Genomic DNA, 21,905 nt, shown 5'->3' with positions numbered 1-21,905 from the left:
TGAATTTTAATTCCTTTTTCTAATTTTTTATTGTACTTTTGATTCTAGGGACTTACTGTCTTGAAAGTAATTACTTTTCTTTTCTTAATTTTTACAATGACATTGTAAACTGACTGTGACAAATCTAAGATTTATTTGTTCCTTAGGTAACCCCCCCCCTCCTAAATAAATGATAATAGGTAAAGGAACTTATGCTCCAACCTAATGTACATTCATGAAAGTGCACCACTACTAACACATGAACTAAATATGAGTGAAACAGTACTAAATTTGTTTTCAAAATTGTTTTATTATTTGTTTATATTTTTAGTAATGCAGAATTTAAATTTTATTTGCAGACCCATGTAAATCCTTGCTTTTACCAGCCAACTGCTGATAGTCCAGGTCAGATCTTAAAGAAAGACACTCCACATAAATTAGAGAATGGTGATTCCTTCTCCCTTTTACCTAGGGCTTTTAGGTATCAGTTAATTGTTGTTGGAGATTCTGCAATAGAGAAAAATCCTGACCAGTGAGTTTGTTTCTATTATTCTTTTTATTTTGTGAAGTTCCATTAATTGAGGCAGTGAAAATCAAATAGATACAAGGTGAACATTTTCAAGTAAAATACGTTTAAAGATAACGTCTTAGGTTGAATTTTTTTCTTCTAAATCATGCTTTACAGCAGCATCTGCCTGGATTACTAGTACTATTGCCCCAAGACAAGAGTAGAGGTTCCCCTACTATTTGTAATGGTTATCTCCAAATTTTCAATTTTGCCTCTTACATACCTTTGCTTCTCTCTGCCTCAATTGTTATGTTGAAATTTGTATGACACATTAGAAATAACTGTTCTTGAAATCTAATTTCTTGAAAAGTCATAGTGTACATGTTTTAAATATGTTTAATGCATTCATTTTTTATGTATAGGTTACTTTAATCATATAAATTTCCATTTTTCTATACAGATTTAAGAGTTCTAGCTGCCCTCAGTACCATAGTGGATGGGTAGAGTGTTGTACATTTTGCTACTCTTTTCAAATCCTAATTTTTAACTTAGACAATTCTTTACCAATAATCCTTTGTGAACAAATACACTTGGAATGAATGTGATCATGCACTTGCAAATAAAAACTGACCCTTGTAGAAATATTCTTTCCCTCCCCCATTTTCGTGCCTATTTGTAACACAAACACAAGTATGACAACCAGCAACATTGTCTGGCAGTAGCTAAGCTGGTCATAGTCAGTTTGTTTGTCCCCAATAAAGGTTAATAGCCCTCTTGAAGCTATCCACCCCCTTGCTTATTACTGCCTCTTCCGTTAAGCAGTTCCAAGTGCCCACAACCCTACTAAAGTAGTAATTTTTCCTAATTTCCAGGTCAGCCTGAGATTTCATTAGCTTAAAACAATGACCCTTCGTCTTGCTTTCTGTGCAAATGTGTAACCCATTAACATCTTTCATTTTCTGTCAAAAAAAAAAAAAATGTGCATCACAGGATGCTCGGCAGAAGTGATAACTTTTGTAGGATTAAATTATCATTATTTAATCCTACGAAAGTAACAATTGGCTTATGGTAGCTATAGTAAGCAATTAAATTTTTGCATTGTATGTTATCTAAAAATCTTGCAAAGGCTACATCAAGTACAGTTCCGTGACTTGTAGTACGGCTTCTTTTGACTTGTTAATCTTTTGTAATTGTAATTTGGATTGTAGAAACGATACTAAATTTTTAGCTCTATCAAAAGCAAAATTAACATTAGAATCTTGGGTTAAAATTAAAGGAATTGTATAATAATCTTCATTAGCTAAAGCAGAACCTTCTTGTGTATAATTTAAAAGCTGTTTATGAATAAATTGAATAGTACTTGAAATACTTTTGTTTTGAGATATATATGTTGGCAATAATAATTTGTTGCTTTGCTTCATTGAGGCATTCCACTATACACATTTCACCAATATCATTTTTGTAGCCATATTAAAGCTTGTAGCATTATTAACATGTAATCCTATATTTGGAGTGACAATATTTATGAAATCAAGATCATTCTGATAAACTGCTATGCTTCCTGCTCTTATATTTTGACGCTTTAATTGCACAATATGTTTAAAAGATGGAAAAAATAGAACCGTCTTCAAAATTGCTCTAAATGAAAAATAATTTTATTCTTTGATCACCATTCAGACTACTTTTAAACATAAATTTTGATGTCAGCGCAAAAACAATAGATTAAATGATGCGTCGTTTCTAAACATTTCCTTTATCAGAAAAAAAACACTCAGACTTACAAAACATTTTAGATTTTACTCTGTGGTGAACAAATTAAATGTTTATTTATTATTTTTGTTTTCTCTGCGTTCCCAACCCCCGCATTGCAGAGTCTGCGGGGGTGAAGTTCGTTTAAAATATGTATGTACACCTTATCACAGTTCAAAACCCTAAATGAAGCGAGATATTTTTAGTATAACTAATAGCAAAAATGTTTGTGTTTTGAAAATAAATGTAAAGATTGAATTCTGTATTGAATATATATTGTTTACAATGTTATTGGTACTATATCGTAGTATTAAACTCACCTTTCGTTAGGAGATTGCGTAAAGTTGCGATGATCATCCATCTTCTGTTTCATTTCTTTTTCTACTATCACTTAACGCTTAAAGCTGACCCAAAGAGTAAAGAAACAAAATTTCCCCGACCATGCGCTCTTCTGTCGTATGCGCGAATGAAAGGAATGCCAGACGCGAGTTGTGCCGTTACGCACGTTATGTCACAAATCGGTTTACCCTCCCATAAGAAGTTATCACTTCAAAAAAAAAAAACAATTTCAGATGAATGGTAATCTGACTTCAATGCAATTAATATTTATTCTAATTTTTCTTAAAACACCACATTTATTTTTTTGATTTATAATAATGTAATGTTTTTATTGCATTTAGGAATGACTTAAATAAACAGTGTGGGAAAACAAATGGTTCTGCCGGTGACGAATCTGAATGTATGCTTAATGAAAGAAATAAAGATTCAGCTAAATGTAATTCCAATGAAGAGCTAAACAGTGACGCAAGTAATATTCTTTCACTGATTGTGGAAACATTGTATTATTTTATAATGAGTAAAAATAGTTTCTACTAGTTTTTAAAATTTTAACATTTTATGTATATAAAGCACATAATAATTAATGTATTTCCAAGTCATAATTCTGCCTAGCTAAGTTGTTTTCTTGTATCTGATATTGAAATATTTTAACAGTATTGCTATCAAGATTTTAATGATTACTTGATTCTTTTTTTTTTCAACCTATTCTAGTGTTTGATAGCTAAAATAAGGTTTTAGCTTGTGAATTATTTTTTTCTGTTGTTTGATGGATTTAGGCTTTTTAAAATTCTTTCTCGAAATCAGCCTTTTCCCAACTTTTCATGAAAACAATCTCATTTCTCTTACTGTCTTATTTTCCCAAAAAATCAGCTTTAAAATTTAAATATCTTCATTTCAGGCCCGGATCTGCATACTCGCAGACCCTGCAGTACAGGGGTGGCCACTTCCTTAAAGGGCCAACGCCCCAAGAAATTGAAAAAAAAATAAAAAAAAAAAAAATAAAGCAAAACTAGCACTAAGACATTTTTGGTGCAAATATACCCCTACCTATCTGTAAGGCCCCTACAAATTTTGTTACTGGGGGCCCAAAATTCATAGATCCACGCCTGCTTCATATCTTGCAGTTTAAAGGTAGAATATCATCATATTCAAAAGAAAAGCGAAAATAGAATAGTTTTCTCAAGCTCATAACAACAAGTGACTTGTTAAACTAAACTTGGACTAACCATAAATATACTCTCAATGCAGGAAATAATTCATGATCGCATGAGATGACTCTTTGTCCAAAACGTTCTTAGTGAAGAAATAAACCACAGCTAGTTTCCCTTTCCGTCACTGCAAGAAAAAAAATCATTCTAATGCATTTTTAGTGCTTTTAATAAAGTTTATTTGTTGAGGAATTTCTGCCAATTTTAATCAAAAGCTCCTGTTTAATAATATATTCATTCTAGTAGTGAAGTAATTGTAAGAGAAAACTATTTTTGCAAACTAAGTTTATCAATATGTTATTTATTTGATAGGTGCTTTGCAAAAAATAAACTATCAATCTTATTTCTACAAAATTTTAGTTAAAAATTATGCCACAATAGAAACAGTTAGTTTCTATTCTGGCATAATTTTTATGAACCATTCAGGAATATCTCTAATACAATTGGGTCCGCAGAGGCCTGATCAGTAAGTCATCAACTCGTAACTGGAGGGTCCCGAATTGGATGCCAACCTATCAAAGATCCGCCATGTTCATTGATGGTGATTGTAGCACATTAAATTTGTTGGAAGTCGCAAAGTCCTTCAAGTTCCCATTCCAAATCAATAGCTCTTGTGGTGCTGGATTAGGGGTTGCTCGACTCCTGGTTTCGCCCAAAAATCAGAGGCTGTCTTTTGGGCCCCATCCAACCGGTTAAATCACATGCAGTGATAGATAATGTATTGCTTAGATTTCAATTTTCATAATTTTTATTATGTATAAGTAAAAACATTTTTTTTTGGGGGGGGGGGAATGCACCAGCATCAATTACTTCGCCGAAAACTGCGTGCCATGTTAGCGACTCCAACTCTTTTGCATCCTGTAAGTTGTTGAACTATTTTGAAAACTGGAAATAATTTTAAAGAAGTATGCCCCCTTTAGATTTTTATTTTTGTGATTTATCAAAAAATGATTTTTTTTTAAATATTTATTTCATGTTCAAGAGAGGTTTTATCTACAGTTAGTTGATACTTGTTTTTTGAGAAAGAATTAAGTTTAAACTAATACAAACATAATTGTTTAATATTTCTTTTATTTTTCTTTTTTCTTTTTTTTGTTTCAAATATTTTTAAGAGTGCTTTAACTTGATTTTTATGGTATTCAAGATAATAGAGGAATGTTGTTGCTTAAACCACTCTGGTATCTGAACCTGAGTAAACAATGCTACCCAATTTAAGGCAGAAAGCTATACTGCCGTGTGCAGGCAAAGGGCAGTAACTGCAATTTCTTTTTTTTGCATTTTTGTCATCTATTGTATATTAGCTTTACTGTACAAGCTTGCTTATTTGTTTTCTGCTAAAAAAAAGGTGCGAAAAAAACATCTAATTCCAGGATTTCCCTATGGCTAGTATTAAATCTGACACACATTGATTCAAATATCTCGAAAACTCATTTCTACAGAAAGTGCCGTTTACCTACACACAGCAGTATAGGCTTACACTTACAGACCACCGCCAAGGAACTCTGATGTAACTTAAACAGCACACGCTAGATGGGTTCACCAGCTATCAAAAGTTTCAATAATTTTGAACCCAACCCTAAAGCCAAACAACTCCTTGTTCAGCAGCCCCAAAGGCATTAATTTAGAATGGGAACTTGGAGGACATTATAACGGTTACATTTTACCCCACTCACCATTAACGAACGTAATGGATCGTTGAAGAACCAAATCAGAGGCGCCGACTTGCAAAAATTGAGGGGGCTAGACATCACCGGGGGTTTATATGTGGTTACGCAATCCCACGTAGGTCCCCCCCCCTTCCAAATAAAGGTCAGCATTTTGTACCTTGAAAATGCCAATTTACATATTTTCTGGTGTTTAATTTAAACAAATGTGACATGGCGTTTTTAACATAAAACAATCTAAAAAATGGTATACAAATTTTCTAGTTCAGCTAGATCATGTCACTTGTCTTAGAAAGAGACAGTTTTTTGTCCTTTTCTACGGGGAGCCGTGCAGTGCCGTAGCGAGGCATTGAAAAAGGTAGGGCACTTGACTTGCATAGAAGGGCACTCCTAGAGATGTCGACTTAAAAAAAAATATTGTGAAGGGCGGGGGGGGGGGGGGCGTCTTGCCGTGGGAAATTTTCTAAATTTGAGATCAAAAATAGTGAGCTTCAAAGTTTTTTTGAAGCATTTTAAAGTCATTTAATCAATATTAGAACCCCGAAAACTCGACAAGCCTGACACATATTTTTTGGCTTTGAAAAAAGGAAATAATAAATACAAACACGCACAGTATTTTTGTAAAAAGGTAATTTAATTAATGCATGTTTTTTAAAACCAGTTGTTTTTTCATAAGTGATATCGGCTGACATATTCAAGTGTAAACGCAGTTTCTCAATGTCTAGGTCATTTTTGAAAAACTCACTTGATTTTTCAAAATTTGTTTCATTTTTGTTTAATAAAAGCAAACACTCTTGTTCAACTGCAATGACTTATGTGAGTTCAGTTGATGTAAACCGCCCAATAATGCAAGATTGTACCATTTCACAAACCTCAATGTATTGCCTTGTAGTGCTTTGGGATTTTGAAAGTGTGCAGTGAGCTGGTTTTGTTGTTTTCGTACTTCTTTGGTATACGTCGATTCCGAGGAAAAAAAGGATCATCATTTTGTGAAGGTTATCCTTTTAAACACAATTCCCAAAAGCATTCAAAACTATCAGGCCTCCCATTTAATATACAAATCAAACCCTCATATATTTTTTCCAGATCAGCAACTCTTAGAAGAGCGCACTGCAGCGCTGCCCACTGGCAACAGACTTGACCCGTAAGTTTGCGCACTGGGACAAATTCTTAGTGTGCTTGCAGCACCGTAACACCATCATTATTCACACCACTCGTTTTCAGTTAACCTGCTTACTACCATAATAATTATTTGTTTTAACTCATTACTGAATGTATTTTACAAGGTAAACTATCTTCAAACAAGAAAAATAAAAGATAAATTTATGGGTTTAGAAAGCATAATATGACTAATAATTTTCTTGATTTATTGGGGGGGGGGGCTCTGCCCCCTCAAAAATATTTTTGAGGGGGCTCGGGCCCCCTCAGGCCCCATGGAGTCGGCGCCACTGAACCAAATAAGAATAAAAGATATAGATGTAAAAACTAAAATCCTGTAAGAAGATCTCTTTTCAGCTTTTAACTGTTGAGAGAAGTAGTAACCAATAATTATAAAATGTATTTGAATTCAAAGATATGAATAAAATAAAAATTGCTTCCACAATTCATGAACAAAAGTTTGGAATTATATTTTTAAAAAAGAGAAAGAGTTAATATTTAAGTATGCACTACCTTAAAATGTTTAGATTTTGCTGTAAGTAATTTTAGAACGGTGTTTAACTGTTTACCTGTTGTCTAGAATTGGGCCTTTCTCCTTTTATTGCAATTAGTGTTGGTGATGAATGCTTACACCAGGAAAAGAAATCATTTATCTGTGATTAATTGGATATCTGTATGGAGCCATTCCATTTCAGATCAGGCAGGGTCTGTCACATGACCATCACCGATTTTTTTGAAAAAATTACAGTAGTTACAACTAAGGGACATATGAAATATCCCAAAAGGATTTTGCACGAAAATTTTTTTTTCTTCAGTTACAGCCTATTAAAATTCTGCACAAAATCCGCCATTTTGGAAAAAACCGGCAAAACACTCCATTTGAAATGGACACTATTTCAAAAGTATTTAACCTATTCGAATAATTCTTTTTTCTAAAAATAAATAAGGACTCATATATCCTCTAGACATCATTTTTGAAAGTTTAGTTAGATTTTTTGATAAAGAAAAAAATTCATTTTTGCCGCGAAAAAACTGCATTTTTACCGATTTCATGATTTTTTTTCTCCATGAAAAAAATTTTTTTTACTAAACGGAGATGGCAGTCTAAAGACCTTATATGATAGTTTCATAATATATTTTATTAGAATCCTTGGATGCATACAGCCTCGGAAATAAAATTTGAAATTTTGAAAATTTTCAAAAATTAGCAATTTTTGAAGTGATTTTACTCAACCCATTTTTTAAAAATCTAAAAATTAGCTCATTTGAACCCCATATAATGCTTAACAAGTGGATAGACACCGCATCCAGTATTTTTTCCCATAAAATGTTTTATGATTTTTTGAAAGTGACCTTATCGCCCATGGCATGCATGTAAAATAAAAATTTCTAATAATTTCAGTCACTGAAAATCTGATCATATGAATGGATTAATGCCTAATAGCTACAATGATGGTGCACTTTATCAGCAACAAATAAAATTTTACTGACTTTTAATAATATAGCAATATCAAACCGCTTTTCATGACCCAGTCAATTCGTCTTTTTGTAAGACTCTGTGTGTAGCCTTTAGATAGAAGAGCCTTTAGTGATTATATTAATGGCTAATTCAGTGGCTCCCAAAAGCGTTCGTACACCTTGAAATTTTGTAGTAAAACCAAAATAACGCAAAACTGAATTCGAATATGAAGTCCAATTTTTTTTCACATCATTCCTATGCCATTCTGAATAAAACCCAGCAGTTTTTTTTTTTTCAAAATATCTGATGACCCAGTCAATTCGCCTTTTTGTATTTCGTTATATAAATATATTTTTCTGCTGATCTGCCTAATTGTTATGGGAGCTGAGCTCCCATACTTCCTTATTTGTTTCACTCGAATTTTTGTATTTTTGACCGAATTCAGGCCACTTAAGCATTAAAACAAGTTCTGAAGACTATAGGGATCCTGCTCTTCTTTTGTTAGAAATTGGATCCCTGGCTATAATAGTCACCTTTAGTGATCTGTTTGGTTACCTCAACTTACAACCATGTTCAATTGATTACTTCTCTCATAAAACAGGTGGGCTTTTTAAATTCTTAAACTACAAGTGAGTTTTACGGTTTGAATTTAGTATAAATATTCTTACGTACAAAAGTAATCATACGAGGTAGGATCCAAAAATTATGTGACAACATTCGCCAATGACAACCAAAGCACGAAATTTAAATTAATCGTTTTAAATGCATTGTATTGTTCTTCCCTTTGATGATTACCCTGTCGTGTAACTGAGTTGAAGAGAATGACTATTGAAAGAGAAAAAATATGATTTGTTGCTGCATACGAAAGTAACGGTGAATGCATAGCTTTGGAGACGAAATAAACTAATATTTATTTTAAAAAAAGGAAAGATTTTAACTGTTACTGATAAAGTACATCATTATCATAGCTAGTCATTAATATAATCACCAAAGGCTCTTCTATCTATAAACTACACACAGAGTCTTACAAAAAGACGAATTGACTGGATCATCAAAAGCAGTTTGTTACTGATATATTATTAAAAGTCAGTAAGATTTTAGTTGTTCCTGATAAAGTGCACCGTTTTTGTAGCTATTAGGCATTAATATAATCAGATTTTCAGTGACTGAAATTATTAGACATTTTTATTTTACATTCATGCCATGGACGATAAGGTCACTTTCAAAAAATCATAAAACATTTTATGGGAAAAAATACCGGATGCGGTGTCTATCCACTAGTTAATCATTATATGGGGTTCAAATGAGCCTATTTTTAGATTTTTAAAAAATGGGTTTTTTGAGTAAAATCACTTCAAAAATCGCTAATTTTTGAAAATTTTCAAAATTTCAAATTTTATTTACGAGGTTGTATGCACTCAAGGATTCTAATAAAATATGTTATGAAACTATCATATAAGGGCTTTAGACTGCCATCTCCGTTTAGTAAAAAAAACTTTTTTTTCATGGAGAAAAAAAATCATAAAATCGGTAAAAATGCAGTTTTTTCGCGGCAAAAATGAATTTTTTTCTTTATCAAAAAATCTAACTAAACTTTCAAAAATGATGTCTAGAGGATATATGAGTCCTTATTTATTTTTAGAAAAAAGAATTATTCGAATAGGTTAAATACTTTTGAAATAGTGTCCATTTCAAATGGAGTGTTTTGCCGGTTTTTTCCAAAATGGCGGATTTTGTGCAGAATTTTAATAGGCTGTAACTGAAGAAAAAAAAATTTTCTTGCAAAATCCTTTTGGGATAGTTCATATGTACCTTAGTTGTAACTACTGTATTTTTTTCAAAAAAATCGGTGATGGTCATATGACACTTTTCATACCTGCCTGCCTGATTTGAAATGGAATGACTCTATGCTTCTTTATTTTCTATGCATAAAGCATAACTAATTCTTATTGTTTAGAGTATTTGTACATTAAATTAATGTTGACCAATTCTAAATGAGTAACTATGCAGACCAGTGCCGTAGCGAGGAAAAATCTTTGGGTGGTGGGGGGGGGGGGTATTTTTTCTGAAGTTTAAAGTATATATATATAAACTCTTTATCAATTAAAAAACAAAGGACATTATAAACAAATTTCTTCTTTAAAAATACCTTGATCAATACTGCCGTCATAAGAAAGAAAGCCCTGTTTCCAAGAGAAAAAATGTTGCGCAAAACAGGAAGACATAAGCTTTTTACCGTCATAAAAGCTATTATATTAAATAAAAATCTTTTAGCTCACAAACAGAACCCTTCAGGTTCGACTGAATAATAATATTTTTGGGGCTCATGGGGGGGGAGGGGGGGGGGGTTTGACCCTCCTATCCCCCCATGGCTATGCCACTGATGCAGACAGGGTTGAAGAATTTCAAATTTCTGGATATTTCTTACGCTTTGTTTACACCAAGTAATATTTTTAGAATATTTTTAGAATAAGTTTTTTTTGGTAAATGTTTAAATGCTATCTTCTCTTCTATGATGTTGTATCTACAATATCTTATATCAGCAATTGATTGATGTTTATTTTTTATTATTGCTTTTAGCTGTTACCGAGAAAGCTTTTACAAAGGAAGACGAACTTTTAGCAAATATTGATAAAAGTTATTCCAAAGAAGAAAATACATTTTCTAAGAAAATTTCTGAAATCACAAGTGAAAATAAAACTCAATTTTGTAGTGAGGATAAAAAAATAAATGAAGAAGAAGAAGAGTGTTCAGAAAGCGAAAAGTCACCATCAAAAGAAAACAGTTCCTCTGAAGCACCAGTGAATGAAAAAAAGGGGTCAAATGAAAGTGTGCAGGATGCCAAAGAGGATAGCTGTGAAGATGACGTTGTTGCTGAAAGTAAGTGTAGCACACAAGAAGAAAATACCGAGTTGCCTAAATCTGAATCCGTGTCAGAGAGTGAGAAGAACGCTGAGGAAGAGAAGCCCAAGTCTTTCAATGAAAAAATAACCGAAGAAAATGAATCCACTCTTGGTAACGATGCATTTCTTAAAGAAAAAACAGAAAATGAGGAATCACTACCTGAAGCTGATAAAGATTCTAAAAGTGCTCAAGATGCTACTGAAATTAAGAGGATAGATCACGTTGGGGAAAGCAATGGTGATGGAAATCCGGATAATGTAAGTAAAAAGTTTTTTGTACTTGATGCTAATTATGTATTGTTCCTAAACAATTATGTACATAAGAAAAAAATCTGATTTCATTTGTTCTTTTTATAGATCTTTATATTTACTCAAAAAGTCTTGCCTCAAGTTGTGTTAATGCATGCTAAAGTGTGTGTTGAACTATGAGAACTTAATAAGGATTGAAAGTTTTGAAATTATTATAAAGAATTAAATGGGTCCACAGAAGAAGGGCATATGTTACAGATTAAAAATTTATTTTTCATTTGTAACCTTCTTCTAGGATATCAAGGACTAAATATTAATGAAAATAAAGTGTAACATATGCCCTTCTTCTAGAAACCCATTCAATTTCCTTAATTTGATTTTAAAAAAATCACATCCCAATTAGCAACTAGCGTTTGATACGCAAAAGTGTACCCTAAAACTGTTCAATGCGTCTTAACAAAGCATCGCTCGTAGGGTATGGAAAATGATTTTTGAGGCAAAAGTAATGCACTTGATGAAAACGTGCGCTGTGACTCCACTGCAGTTGGTTTTACTGAAATTAAATACAGTAAAACTCAATAAGTCGAAGCTGCAGAGAATGCGAAACTAATTCGACTTATTGAAAATTCGGCTTAATGAATACGCAAAACAAAAGAATATAATAAAATACCACCACTGAAACTCATCTGAATAAAAGGGTGGTAGAAATATATTGTTCCAAAGATAATATCGTCACTTCAAAGCAACAGTAGAATATTTTACTGCTTTTCCTGGGATTAAATATTGTACTATTGCTCCCATGTGACAATATATACTTGACAATATTAATACATAATGTAATTATATAAATTCAAGTGTTTGCATAGTTTTGAAAACAAACGTATAATTTTATGTAGGATATAACAATCAGTACTTATCAAAAAATAGATCTTTGCTATATATAATGAAGTTTATTTAAAATGAAATTTCTTTCTATCAGATTTTTTTTTCCGATAAATATAAATACAAATTTTAAAAAGCAGGTTCTTTTGTTTCAATGTACGAAGATTATATTACTCATGAAACAATTGATAAATTTCAAGAGTATTTGCTAAACATGCAATTAAATTTGCAAGTTCTATTTTTTCTTTGGACTTCTGTTATTTATTTCATTTTTGTTTTTTTGATACGAGTATAGATATCATCATGCTAATGCTATACTTGAAGTCGAAAAACAATCACCCCTTATTTGCAGTCAAAAATTGAACTTTCTGAAAATGACCCCCTCCAAAACCAGAAGCTGATTCTTCCAATGCATATTGTTGCATTGTTTTTGAAATGCAGATGTAAATGTCTGTGTGAAACGAAAAACACTGTAAGCTTAAAAATCAAAAATCATATAATTTTATTTGTTTGCTCTTAGGAGTCTTCAAAGGAAACTGAAGAAGGAAATGACTCAAAAAATCGAGACCTTCCAAATTGGATTTCTTCCGACACTATGCCACCACCAACAAAAGGAGCACGGAAGAAAACACAAGCTACTAAACAGCCTCCAAAAGAAAAACCACCTCCAAAACGAAAAGCAGGTATGTGTTTATGCATCTTTTCAATAGCTATTTGCTTAGCTACTACTAAGTAATTTCCAATTTTGTTTATTCTGTATTTATTGGCATTGCTTATGTTTACACAAAACTTATTTTTTTACTCGTGATTCCTTTAAAAAAAAAATTTAATTTCATTGGCATGAACTTTTAATGCAAATTTGTTGGATTAAAAATGGTTCTGCTTATATATAGTGCTAAAAAAAGCTTTAAGTAATGTAGAAAACTTAATAATTCTTTTTTCTGATTTTTTTTTTTTAATTCTGTGTAAAATCTTTTTTTTTTAAAGGTTATTGTGAAACTACAGAGTTTGACATATTTTTCTTTTCCGTACTTTTTTTAATGTTAATGCTATCACCAGTTTAACTTGGTAAGACACTAATGATAGTAGTATTACAATATTTTTCAACCTTCTTTATTTGGCCCCGCAGTATATACACACACACACATACACGAAGTCTGTTAGAAAAGTATACAGTCTTTTTTGTGTGTATGGGAAAACCTGATGGACTTGAATCAAGAAATACACTGCCAGCTCAGTGAATTCCAGCCAAGCACTGCAGTTTCACGCTTATTAGCTCTCATCAGCCCGGCATAGAAAAGTAACTGAGCTGGAGGTGGAAAACCTCTTAAGGAAGCCAAGAGTGCCGAACAAACTGGTAGCTAATGCAGAATTAGCACTGACCAGAAGAGTGACCAAAGCAATGGTTAGGTTCAGCTCGAATATTGAAGGCAAGGCAAGTTTATTCAGTAAGTTACAGCCCTATAGCCAGAGCTAAGGCAGAAATACATGAAATACACCGCCAACTCAGTCAATTCCACCTGAAGACTGCAGTTTTGTGCTTATTAGAACTCATCAGTCTGGCATAGGACAGTGACTGAACTGGAGGTGGAAAACCTCTTAAGGAAGCCAAGAGTGCCAAAAAAACTGGTAGCTAATACAGAATCAGCACTGGCCAGGCGAGTGACCGAAGCAAAGGTTCAGTTCAACTCGAATATTGAAGGCAAGGCAGGTATATTCAGTAAGTTACCGCCCTGTAGCCAGGGTTAAGGCTGCAGTCCTCAGATGGAATTGACTGAGCTGGCAGTGTATTTCTTGTATTTCTGCCTTAGCCCTGGCTATAGGGTGGTAACTTACTGAATGAATTAAGTGTTTGCATGAGCTGACCTTGAGCCGTTGTGCATGTGTACAGGGCTGCACTGTCCCGATGTGCAAGGTTGTGCGCCGCATGACGCTGCCAGAGTCAAAAAGGCGCCGAGCTCAACCAATCAAAAATGCTCCACCAAATCTCCCACCAAAAAAAAAATTAACTTTTCGTTCAAATAGTAGTGGTGAAATAATACTGCTCTTTAAAACAAGCAATCTGTTTCACTGCCTATCTAAAAGGAAAAATTACTGCCTTGTTGTTTCTAAACATGCTATTTAAAAGTGCAATCTTTTGGGCCATTCCACGGAAAACGGTAATTTTGTCCCGCACGTGATGCTTCATATAATTCATAAAAAGTAATAATTTAAAAGGATTAGTAACAAAATTGTGTTGCTTAAGAAATCACAAACGCATGTGTGACTTCTTAAGGAAAAACTTTCTTCAAAAATTATTTCTTTTTTATGAAACATAGGAACTGTCACGTGCGGGACAAAATGACCATTTTCAATGGAATGGGCATTTACATATTTTTTTTTCAATGCCTTAAATTAATTATTTCTAAACTAATGAGACATAAAGTCAGAACAAACAACGTAAGTAGAAGCACAAATTTGTAAATTACCGCAGACACGTGTTTCGGCGTTACAGGGAACGCCTTTTTCAATGCAAAAAATAATGAGCTTATGGATGAAAAGACATCCGACAAAAGGCTTTTGTCGGATGTCTTTTCATCCATAAGCTCATTATTTTTTGCATTGAAAAAGGCGTTCCCTGTAACGCCGAAACACGTGTCTGCGGTAATTTACAAATTTGTGCTTCTACTTACGTTGTTTGTTCTGACTTTACTATTCAGCACAAAGGTATTTATTTATCTTATAATGAGACATGTTTCCTTTACGTTATAACCATAGCTTTCAAAATCTACAATTTGTTTCGTCATTGCTATATTAATAGAGCAAAAATATTAGCTTATTCATAAGCAAGTTACCAGAGGTTGACTTTGGATGTCCCGCACGTGACGCATGCAAATAAATTTTATTTTAAACAACAAAATTGTTTAATAAAAATATAATTGTGTCAGGAGTATCTTTGTATCAAATGTAAAGATTAAAAAAATTGCTTACCCCTGTTTCATTAAAATATTAAGAAATATGACGAAATGTTAATAAAATTTAAGCGTATTTTTGTCCCGCAATTTACGGAGGAATGACCCTTTTACGTTGGAAACACATGGTGCTAATTAATGCATACATAAAGCATTTTTTTCATATGTGGAGTCGTAGCATTTTGGTTCTTGCGGTGAATATATGTGATATATTGTAATTTGCGATATGTCTGTAATTTTTAACTATTGTTTATAGTAATTCTGCTACATCATGCTATTATATATAAAAATATACGATAAGCAAAATTGCATATTATTTACTTGCGTGTAGTATATACATTATTGTGGATAATAATTTAGGTTAACTTTTTAGTTCTGAAAAGTAACGACTTGAGTATTATTAAATGATTCCCCCACTCCCTTTTTCTTTACCCATTTTCATACTAAATTAAAGAAAGAGTTTTGGTCAGTATTTTTGTTTTAGAAATTAAAATCAGTGCTTTTTTAACGATTTCGTATTTTAGAATCATTTGTCTTACTGGAAAGAATTCCAGTTTCGGATTTTAGGGTAGAATATCCTCTACATAAGGGTAGACCGGCAGTCTACCCTAATGTGTTTACGCAGTGTCCTTTATTCAAAATGAATTATAACTGGAGAGCCAACAGTCATAACAGATTGATGCTGCTCCCTAGCCAATATTCTCACAAGTTTTTGAGCATTTAGTCGAGCTTCGATCTAGTATGCAGAAAGAATCTGTTTTCTACCAAGTCGAGTAAATCTTGAGTTGAACATTTTGACACTTTTTGTGAATAAAAAATATTTAGTTAAGGAAGAACAAATATTTAAATATTAACAGAATTTTATCCTTTTTTGAGATTTGTAGTTGTATGAACTGAAATGTTATTAAATTTTTATGCACGTTAAAAAGAAATCCAAACTTGGCGATGGAGCAAGTTTACACAACTGACTTGGACTCAAAAAAAATTTTTTTTAATGGTTTAACACATAAGCTGAGCAACAACTGGATATACCAATTTTGACTCCATTAACTGCTTCATAAAACCGTAATGTCTAAAATTTCCTAAGGTAAAACAAAAATTAGAAAATTCATTGAAAAAAATCCTAATAAACATGTCCCGGTCTACCCTATTATCCTTCAATTTACAACTATAGTAATCAATACCCTCCTGCTCCGTGGCACAACCAAAAATGGGGAGGGGTTCCATGGGGTACTCCTCTGGTTGCGCCACCCTATCCCTCCCCCTCTCCTCTCCAGAGTGCAGAATTGAATTGTTTTCAAAAATATTCTTTATTATTGACGAAAAAAAAACTCAGGAAAACAGTTCTCTCGTCTCAGGAAAACAGTTATTTTAATAAGAAAAAAATAATTACTCTGAGGTAAAACTCAATTTCTTTGAAAAAGAAATCTTTTAATTAAAATTTTTCCATAGTTACAGTTGATTGGCCAGCTACCCTCCCCCCCCCCCCTTTTCCATTTTTCTTTTTTCTAATTCGTCTGAAAATCAAGTCTTCAAAATGCTACTCCTTTGAATCTCCCCCCTCCCCTCCGCCAAAAGCATTACATAGCATCTCAGATTTTATTTCCAGATCTTCAATTTACCAAAATATCCAGGAAAAATCCCTGAATGCTAACCAACATAGCTTCAAAATGCGTTCGAAATCCACCTAGAACCTGGAATTTTGTTTTTGGAGCTTCAATTTCGAAAGATTGCCGTCTCTAATGTTACCAAATATGGTCTTAATCGCATTTTTAAGACCTAAATTTCAGAAAATATTCGTGCAAGGTCGTCCGAACTGCCTTCTTTTAATATCATCAAAAAGTAGGTTTTTCAAACATGACTTAACAAAAATTTTAAATGGAATAGCCTTTGAACATCTCTTTCAAACATCAGAGAACATTGTTTACTTTTTTAGGACTTTAATTTTGAAAAAAATTTCCTGGGGAGAGCTCCAGAATGTGATTTCCGAAAAAAATCTTTGAAGTTGTCTGCAGTTGCGTTTTTGGTTTAGAGAAAGAATTAATTTAAATCTATTTTTCAAAAAAAAAAAAAAGATCGCTCAGAGTTCCAGAGTTCCATCCCTTACCCTAACGTCAGTAAATATGACCTATCATCTCGTTTTAAAGCTTTAACTTCTAGAAACTTCCACAGAGCCCCTTGTACATTCGCGCCATAACACCAACAAAGACAGTCTAAAATTGCGTGTTTAAAAGTACAAGTTTCAAAATTTCCCCGGGGTTCTTTTTTCTCCCAAGTTCTTTTTTTTTTATAGCAGATATTTTCAATGTGCCTCCTTAAAATTATTTCCCTGCTGCTCCACTGCTTATGTTGTCATATTTTGACAGGCATAAAAGTTTTATCAATTATTTATTATTTATCAATTATTTAATTTTTATCTTTTAGGGATTAGATGGATGTTCAAAGTGGCAACATCATTATCTTTGATAGTTAATGTATTTTCTTTTTCCAAAACAAATTATTAGCATGTCAGAGGAGTTGCTGAACTCAAAATAATTTTGAGTTATGAAGTAAAAACATATTCCAAAGCTAAATATTCACATTATTTTTTGAATAAATTAAATGCCAAACATACTTTTTTCCATTTAATATATGTCTACAAAACTTCACTTCAGGTGTTTACTATATTTTCCTGGAACACCAGTGCATAATGGCGCCCAAAAGACATTCGCACGATGGCGCCGATCAGGCTTGGCATGGTCCTGCACATGTATAATTCCCCCCCCCCCCATCTGTCAATAGCATCAATTGATGCAAGCAGAGTTTGACTGAGGCAGTGTGTAGTGCTCTTTACAGATGTTTTAATTTCATGGAAAATGACTTGGTGACAGAAGCAGCTTTCAAATTTTGCCAGAAACTGGACAAGAGGCCGAGTTGAAACCGTTCAGAACTGTTATTTTTTTAATTGCCTGTGCCTGGTGTATAGGATTTCTTGCACTCACATACACAGATATTGCACATATGATTTGTTACATCTTAATATTGTTTGATATCAAAGATATTCTCTAGAATTAATCAAGACTGCTAATTAATTTAGTGCTATTTCAACCAGAAAGGTTTAACATTGCATGAGTTACATTGTTTTAAATCACCCAAAAATGAGCTTTGAGTTCTATTTTAAGCAATATTCATTTTGTTCCATTATGTGTTTCAGCTACTGAGGATTCTGAACCAAAACCCAAGGGCCGTAGAAGAGCTCAGAAGCTTGACTTTGATGATGGAGGTGAAGGCAATTCTCAGAGACAGGTTGCTGGTCGAACTTCCTCACGCACCAATCGACAAACCAGACAAGGACTATCACTTGGTGTGTATTAATGACATTTGACAGGATACAGGAAATTGAATATTTAAATGAATTTCATGTGCTTTGAGCTTAGTTCAGTGTTTGAAACTAATAGCTAGGTATTCAGCAAATTTAAAACCAGTACTAATCAGTTATTAAGGGTTCCTTATGTTGGCAATGAATTATATGGTAAATAAATAGTTCTGGCAATAGTTAAGGGTTTTTTCAAAACGCTTTTGAGAGATCCATTTTAACAACATCAAAAATAAATAAAATTAATGGAGCTATTCTGCTGCTGCCTTTTTTATTCATTTTTTGTAAACCCACCTATTTAAACTCAACTAAAAGCAAGAATCTGAGAAACTGCTACAGCTTGCATAATGTCATTTTCATACCATCTCAAATTTTCTTCAAAAAATTAATTGTTGTTTAACTTATTTACACATTAGAATTAGTAAAAATAGCTTTTAATTTGAGGCAGTGAGAAGCAAAGTGATGTTAGTGGCAAAATTAAAAATTTGGAGATAAGCAGTACACATGGTAGCTGAACCTCTCCTCTGTCTTGGGGCAAGAGATGGCATTATTAGCCCTGGTAGTTGCTGCTATACAGCACGATTTAGAAAGAAAATTCAATGAAAGTCTACCTAGGATGTTATCTTTAAACGTGTTTTACTCAAAACTTGAAAATGTCCACTTAGATCCCTTTGCTTCTCACTGCCTCATTAATACTAGAAAATTCCCCGTTATGGTATGACGGGTGAAAATTGTTTCTACATTTGAACAAAGCAATTGCCTGTTTGGTAATATTTTGATGATTGAAATTTTAACCCTAACTCCAGTGAATTAACCCTAAACTCCAGTAGATATCGTTAAGCTGTTAACCCCTTTTTCGTTTCTTCATTCTCCTAAAATGAGTCTTACCAGTAAAACAGTTAAGTTACCGCATCCAGTTCAGCCTTGTCACAACAAAGCTTTTCCCTGTATTTTAAACATTATCAAAACATATTATCAGCTGTGGCCCAAACTTCATTATTGATGACATCAGGAGCTGTTACTCGATCATTTGCTATTATATGTATGAGGATAATTTTTTTTAAAATGGTGTTAGCTCATTTTTTAGAATTGAATTGATGTAATAAAAATGTATTTTTCTTCGAATTTTTAGAGGATTTTATTGTTAGTGATGATGAGGAATGGCAAAGTGACAGGTCAGAACCAAAACAGAGGCGGAAAAAGCGAGGTTCACGACGGGGTGATGACTCTGGTAGTGACTGGGAAATTGAACATAAAAGAACGAAAAAGCCAACTCACAAATTTGGTTCTGGTAGTGAATCTGGCAGTGATTGGGGCATTCAGAAGAAGAAAAAGGTCTGTATTTCTCTTTGAATCTATAATTTTCAGGATTAGTAAAAACTAGTTCATTTTCAATTTGTAAAATTAATTTCAGCAGTCTTATTCATTTTTGAAAATTTGCGTGAAATGTTAAAAGACAGTAAGAAAATATGCTCTTAATCCATTTAGCGCCAAGTCTCCCATTTCGGGAACCTTCAACTAAGATTTTTTTCTTCATCAAGTAATTAAGATATCCTTTTGAATTTTTTTAAAATGCATGATAGAAAACTAAATTTTATTGATATTTTTTTCAAGAAGGTTTGGAATGTAAATTCTTTTTTTAAAAAAAATTTAAATTTTGCAAAAATTTCTTGTTTTTGCATTACACGGGAAAAAAATTCCCTAAAAATAATTTAATAAATTTCCCCACAAATTATGTGAATGTAGGAAATTAGAAACATGGAATATGAAGCTCAATAGACCTTTTTTCAAATCAGAATAAACAGGGGCCAAGAAAAATAATTTAAAGGAGTTTTATAGGACTTTATTTACTAAAGTCCCAAAATGGGAGACTTGGCGTGTTATGATTAGCAGAGCAAGTCATGCCCAGTGGAAGTAGTCTTCACCCATTTTGCGTGAATGAACGCTCCCCCTTTTTTCTGTTGAAGCCACAGCCCCCTTTGTATTTTCTAATATAAACATTCTGTTGTTGTTCAAGGACAAGAGCAGGTGCTTTTATCGAAACAAGTGACATTCCATTCGTTTAGAAGAAAGTTCTAAAAAAAACAGGGGAGCCAATTCTCCCTAAGGAGGATGACGCATCTCTCTGAATTTCTACAGATCACCAAAACAGATTCCAGTAAAAGGAGATCAAAATTCTCTTTAAAACTATTCCCCCCCCCCCCCCATAAAAATATTTTGTAACTCAGTCAGCGCCATGCTCCCCTCCCCCTTGAGGGCTCCCCTTTCAATAAGGGAGGTTGAATTTCAATAGAGAAATTTCTTCACTTTTTTTTTCTTTAAAGCAAAAATGTCATTAGAATTTTTGACTTTGCTACGAGCTTCAAACAATATTAAAATAATATATTTAAGCTTAAAACAAGAAGATGAGTGCAGGATCACTTGTTTGTGAATTGCAAAATTCTGTTTAGATAGTTGAGAAAAAAAAAACTTGGAAATCGCTTAGATCACAGATAATGCAATAACTGTCTCAATTTACATTTTTACAATTTATCGTAATTTGTTGGATGAAATCGGAGAAACTTTAACCGTTGATAATTTCTCAATGTGAAACAGGCTGGACGTTTATCTCTAGAAACATTATGATGATGCATAAATCATGTCATCAAACATGTTGTGAAGCAACCGAAATGTTAACTATAAAAAAACCCTTGCCTATAATGACACAAATACACCGTCAGGGAGCCCAAAAATATCTTAGTTCCATTTTATAAGAGCCATTTTTTATAGTGCTTCGGGTCATTGTCATTTACCGTTGCTCGATCCCCGACGTGGTTAATAGAAAAAACCTACCTCTTCTCTTTTTGTGTATGAAAATCCTAAGGCAAAAAGCAAAGGTAGTACCAAAAAGGTAGTAAAATGTGTGGGAAAAGTTCCGTTTTGTACGAAAACGTATAAGAAGAAGTAATGAAACAAGAATGAAAACCAGACTCGGAGTGACGTACGGGTAGAGCAGGGAGGGGGGAGACGTCCTTAAGGGACTCAACGGCTCAAGAAATTGAAAATAACTAGCATACTAATACTTATTAACGTTGCAAATATACACTGCTAGCCAGTGGTGTGAAGTAGCGCGCTACAAGTAGTGACGCTACTGTAGTAGCTACATTTTTGAGTAGTTTTTAGTGTAGCGAACTACTTTAAAAAAAAGTAGTGTAGTGAGTAGTTAACTACAAAAAATAGTAGTTTGTAGTGATTTCTGGAAACTACTTTTAAATAAACTGGAAAAAAAATCAAGGTTCAAACGAATTTGACTGGCGCAAATTTTACACAAGTACATCATCGGATGCAATGAGAAATAAGACTCATAAAAATACGAGCTGACCTGAGGCATTTCATTTTGACGCCATACGTTCTATCTGTTTGACGCCATTAGTTTGTTTGCCGTCGTAATTTTCATTTTTCACCAATATTTATATTGAAAAAAGCACTTATTTTCGCGAAAATGAAGATATCGGTGATTTC

General features: G+C 33.1%; 1 protein-coding gene across 1 annotated transcript in view; it reads left to right on the top strand.

Annotated features, from left to right (window-relative positions):
- Window positions 1–21,905, top strand: part of LOC129220750 (aprataxin and PNK-like factor) — a 52,074-nt gene that overhangs the window by 9,079 nt on the left and 21,090 nt on the right. Inside the window, exons 3-8 of the mRNA XM_054855179.1 lie at window positions 339–511; window positions 2,917–3,044; window positions 10,645–11,225; window positions 12,619–12,781; window positions 18,243–18,392; window positions 19,537–19,739. Coding sequence (XP_054711154.1) covers window positions 339–511; window positions 2,917–3,044; window positions 10,645–11,225; window positions 12,619–12,781; window positions 18,243–18,392; window positions 19,537–19,739 — 1,398 coding nt within the window. The remainder of the gene's footprint in view (window positions 1–338; window positions 512–2,916; window positions 3,045–10,644; window positions 11,226–12,618; window positions 12,782–18,242; window positions 18,393–19,536; window positions 19,740–21,905) is intronic.

This window comes from Uloborus diversus, chromosome 4, assembly GCF_026930045.1.
Source record: "Uloborus diversus isolate 005 chromosome 4, Udiv.v.3.1, whole genome shotgun sequence".
NCBI lineage: Eukaryota > Metazoa > Arthropoda > Arachnida > Araneae > Uloboridae > Uloborus > Uloborus diversus.
Note: the sequence above shows the minus strand (reverse complement) of the source record. Positions and strands in the feature narration are given on the sequence as shown.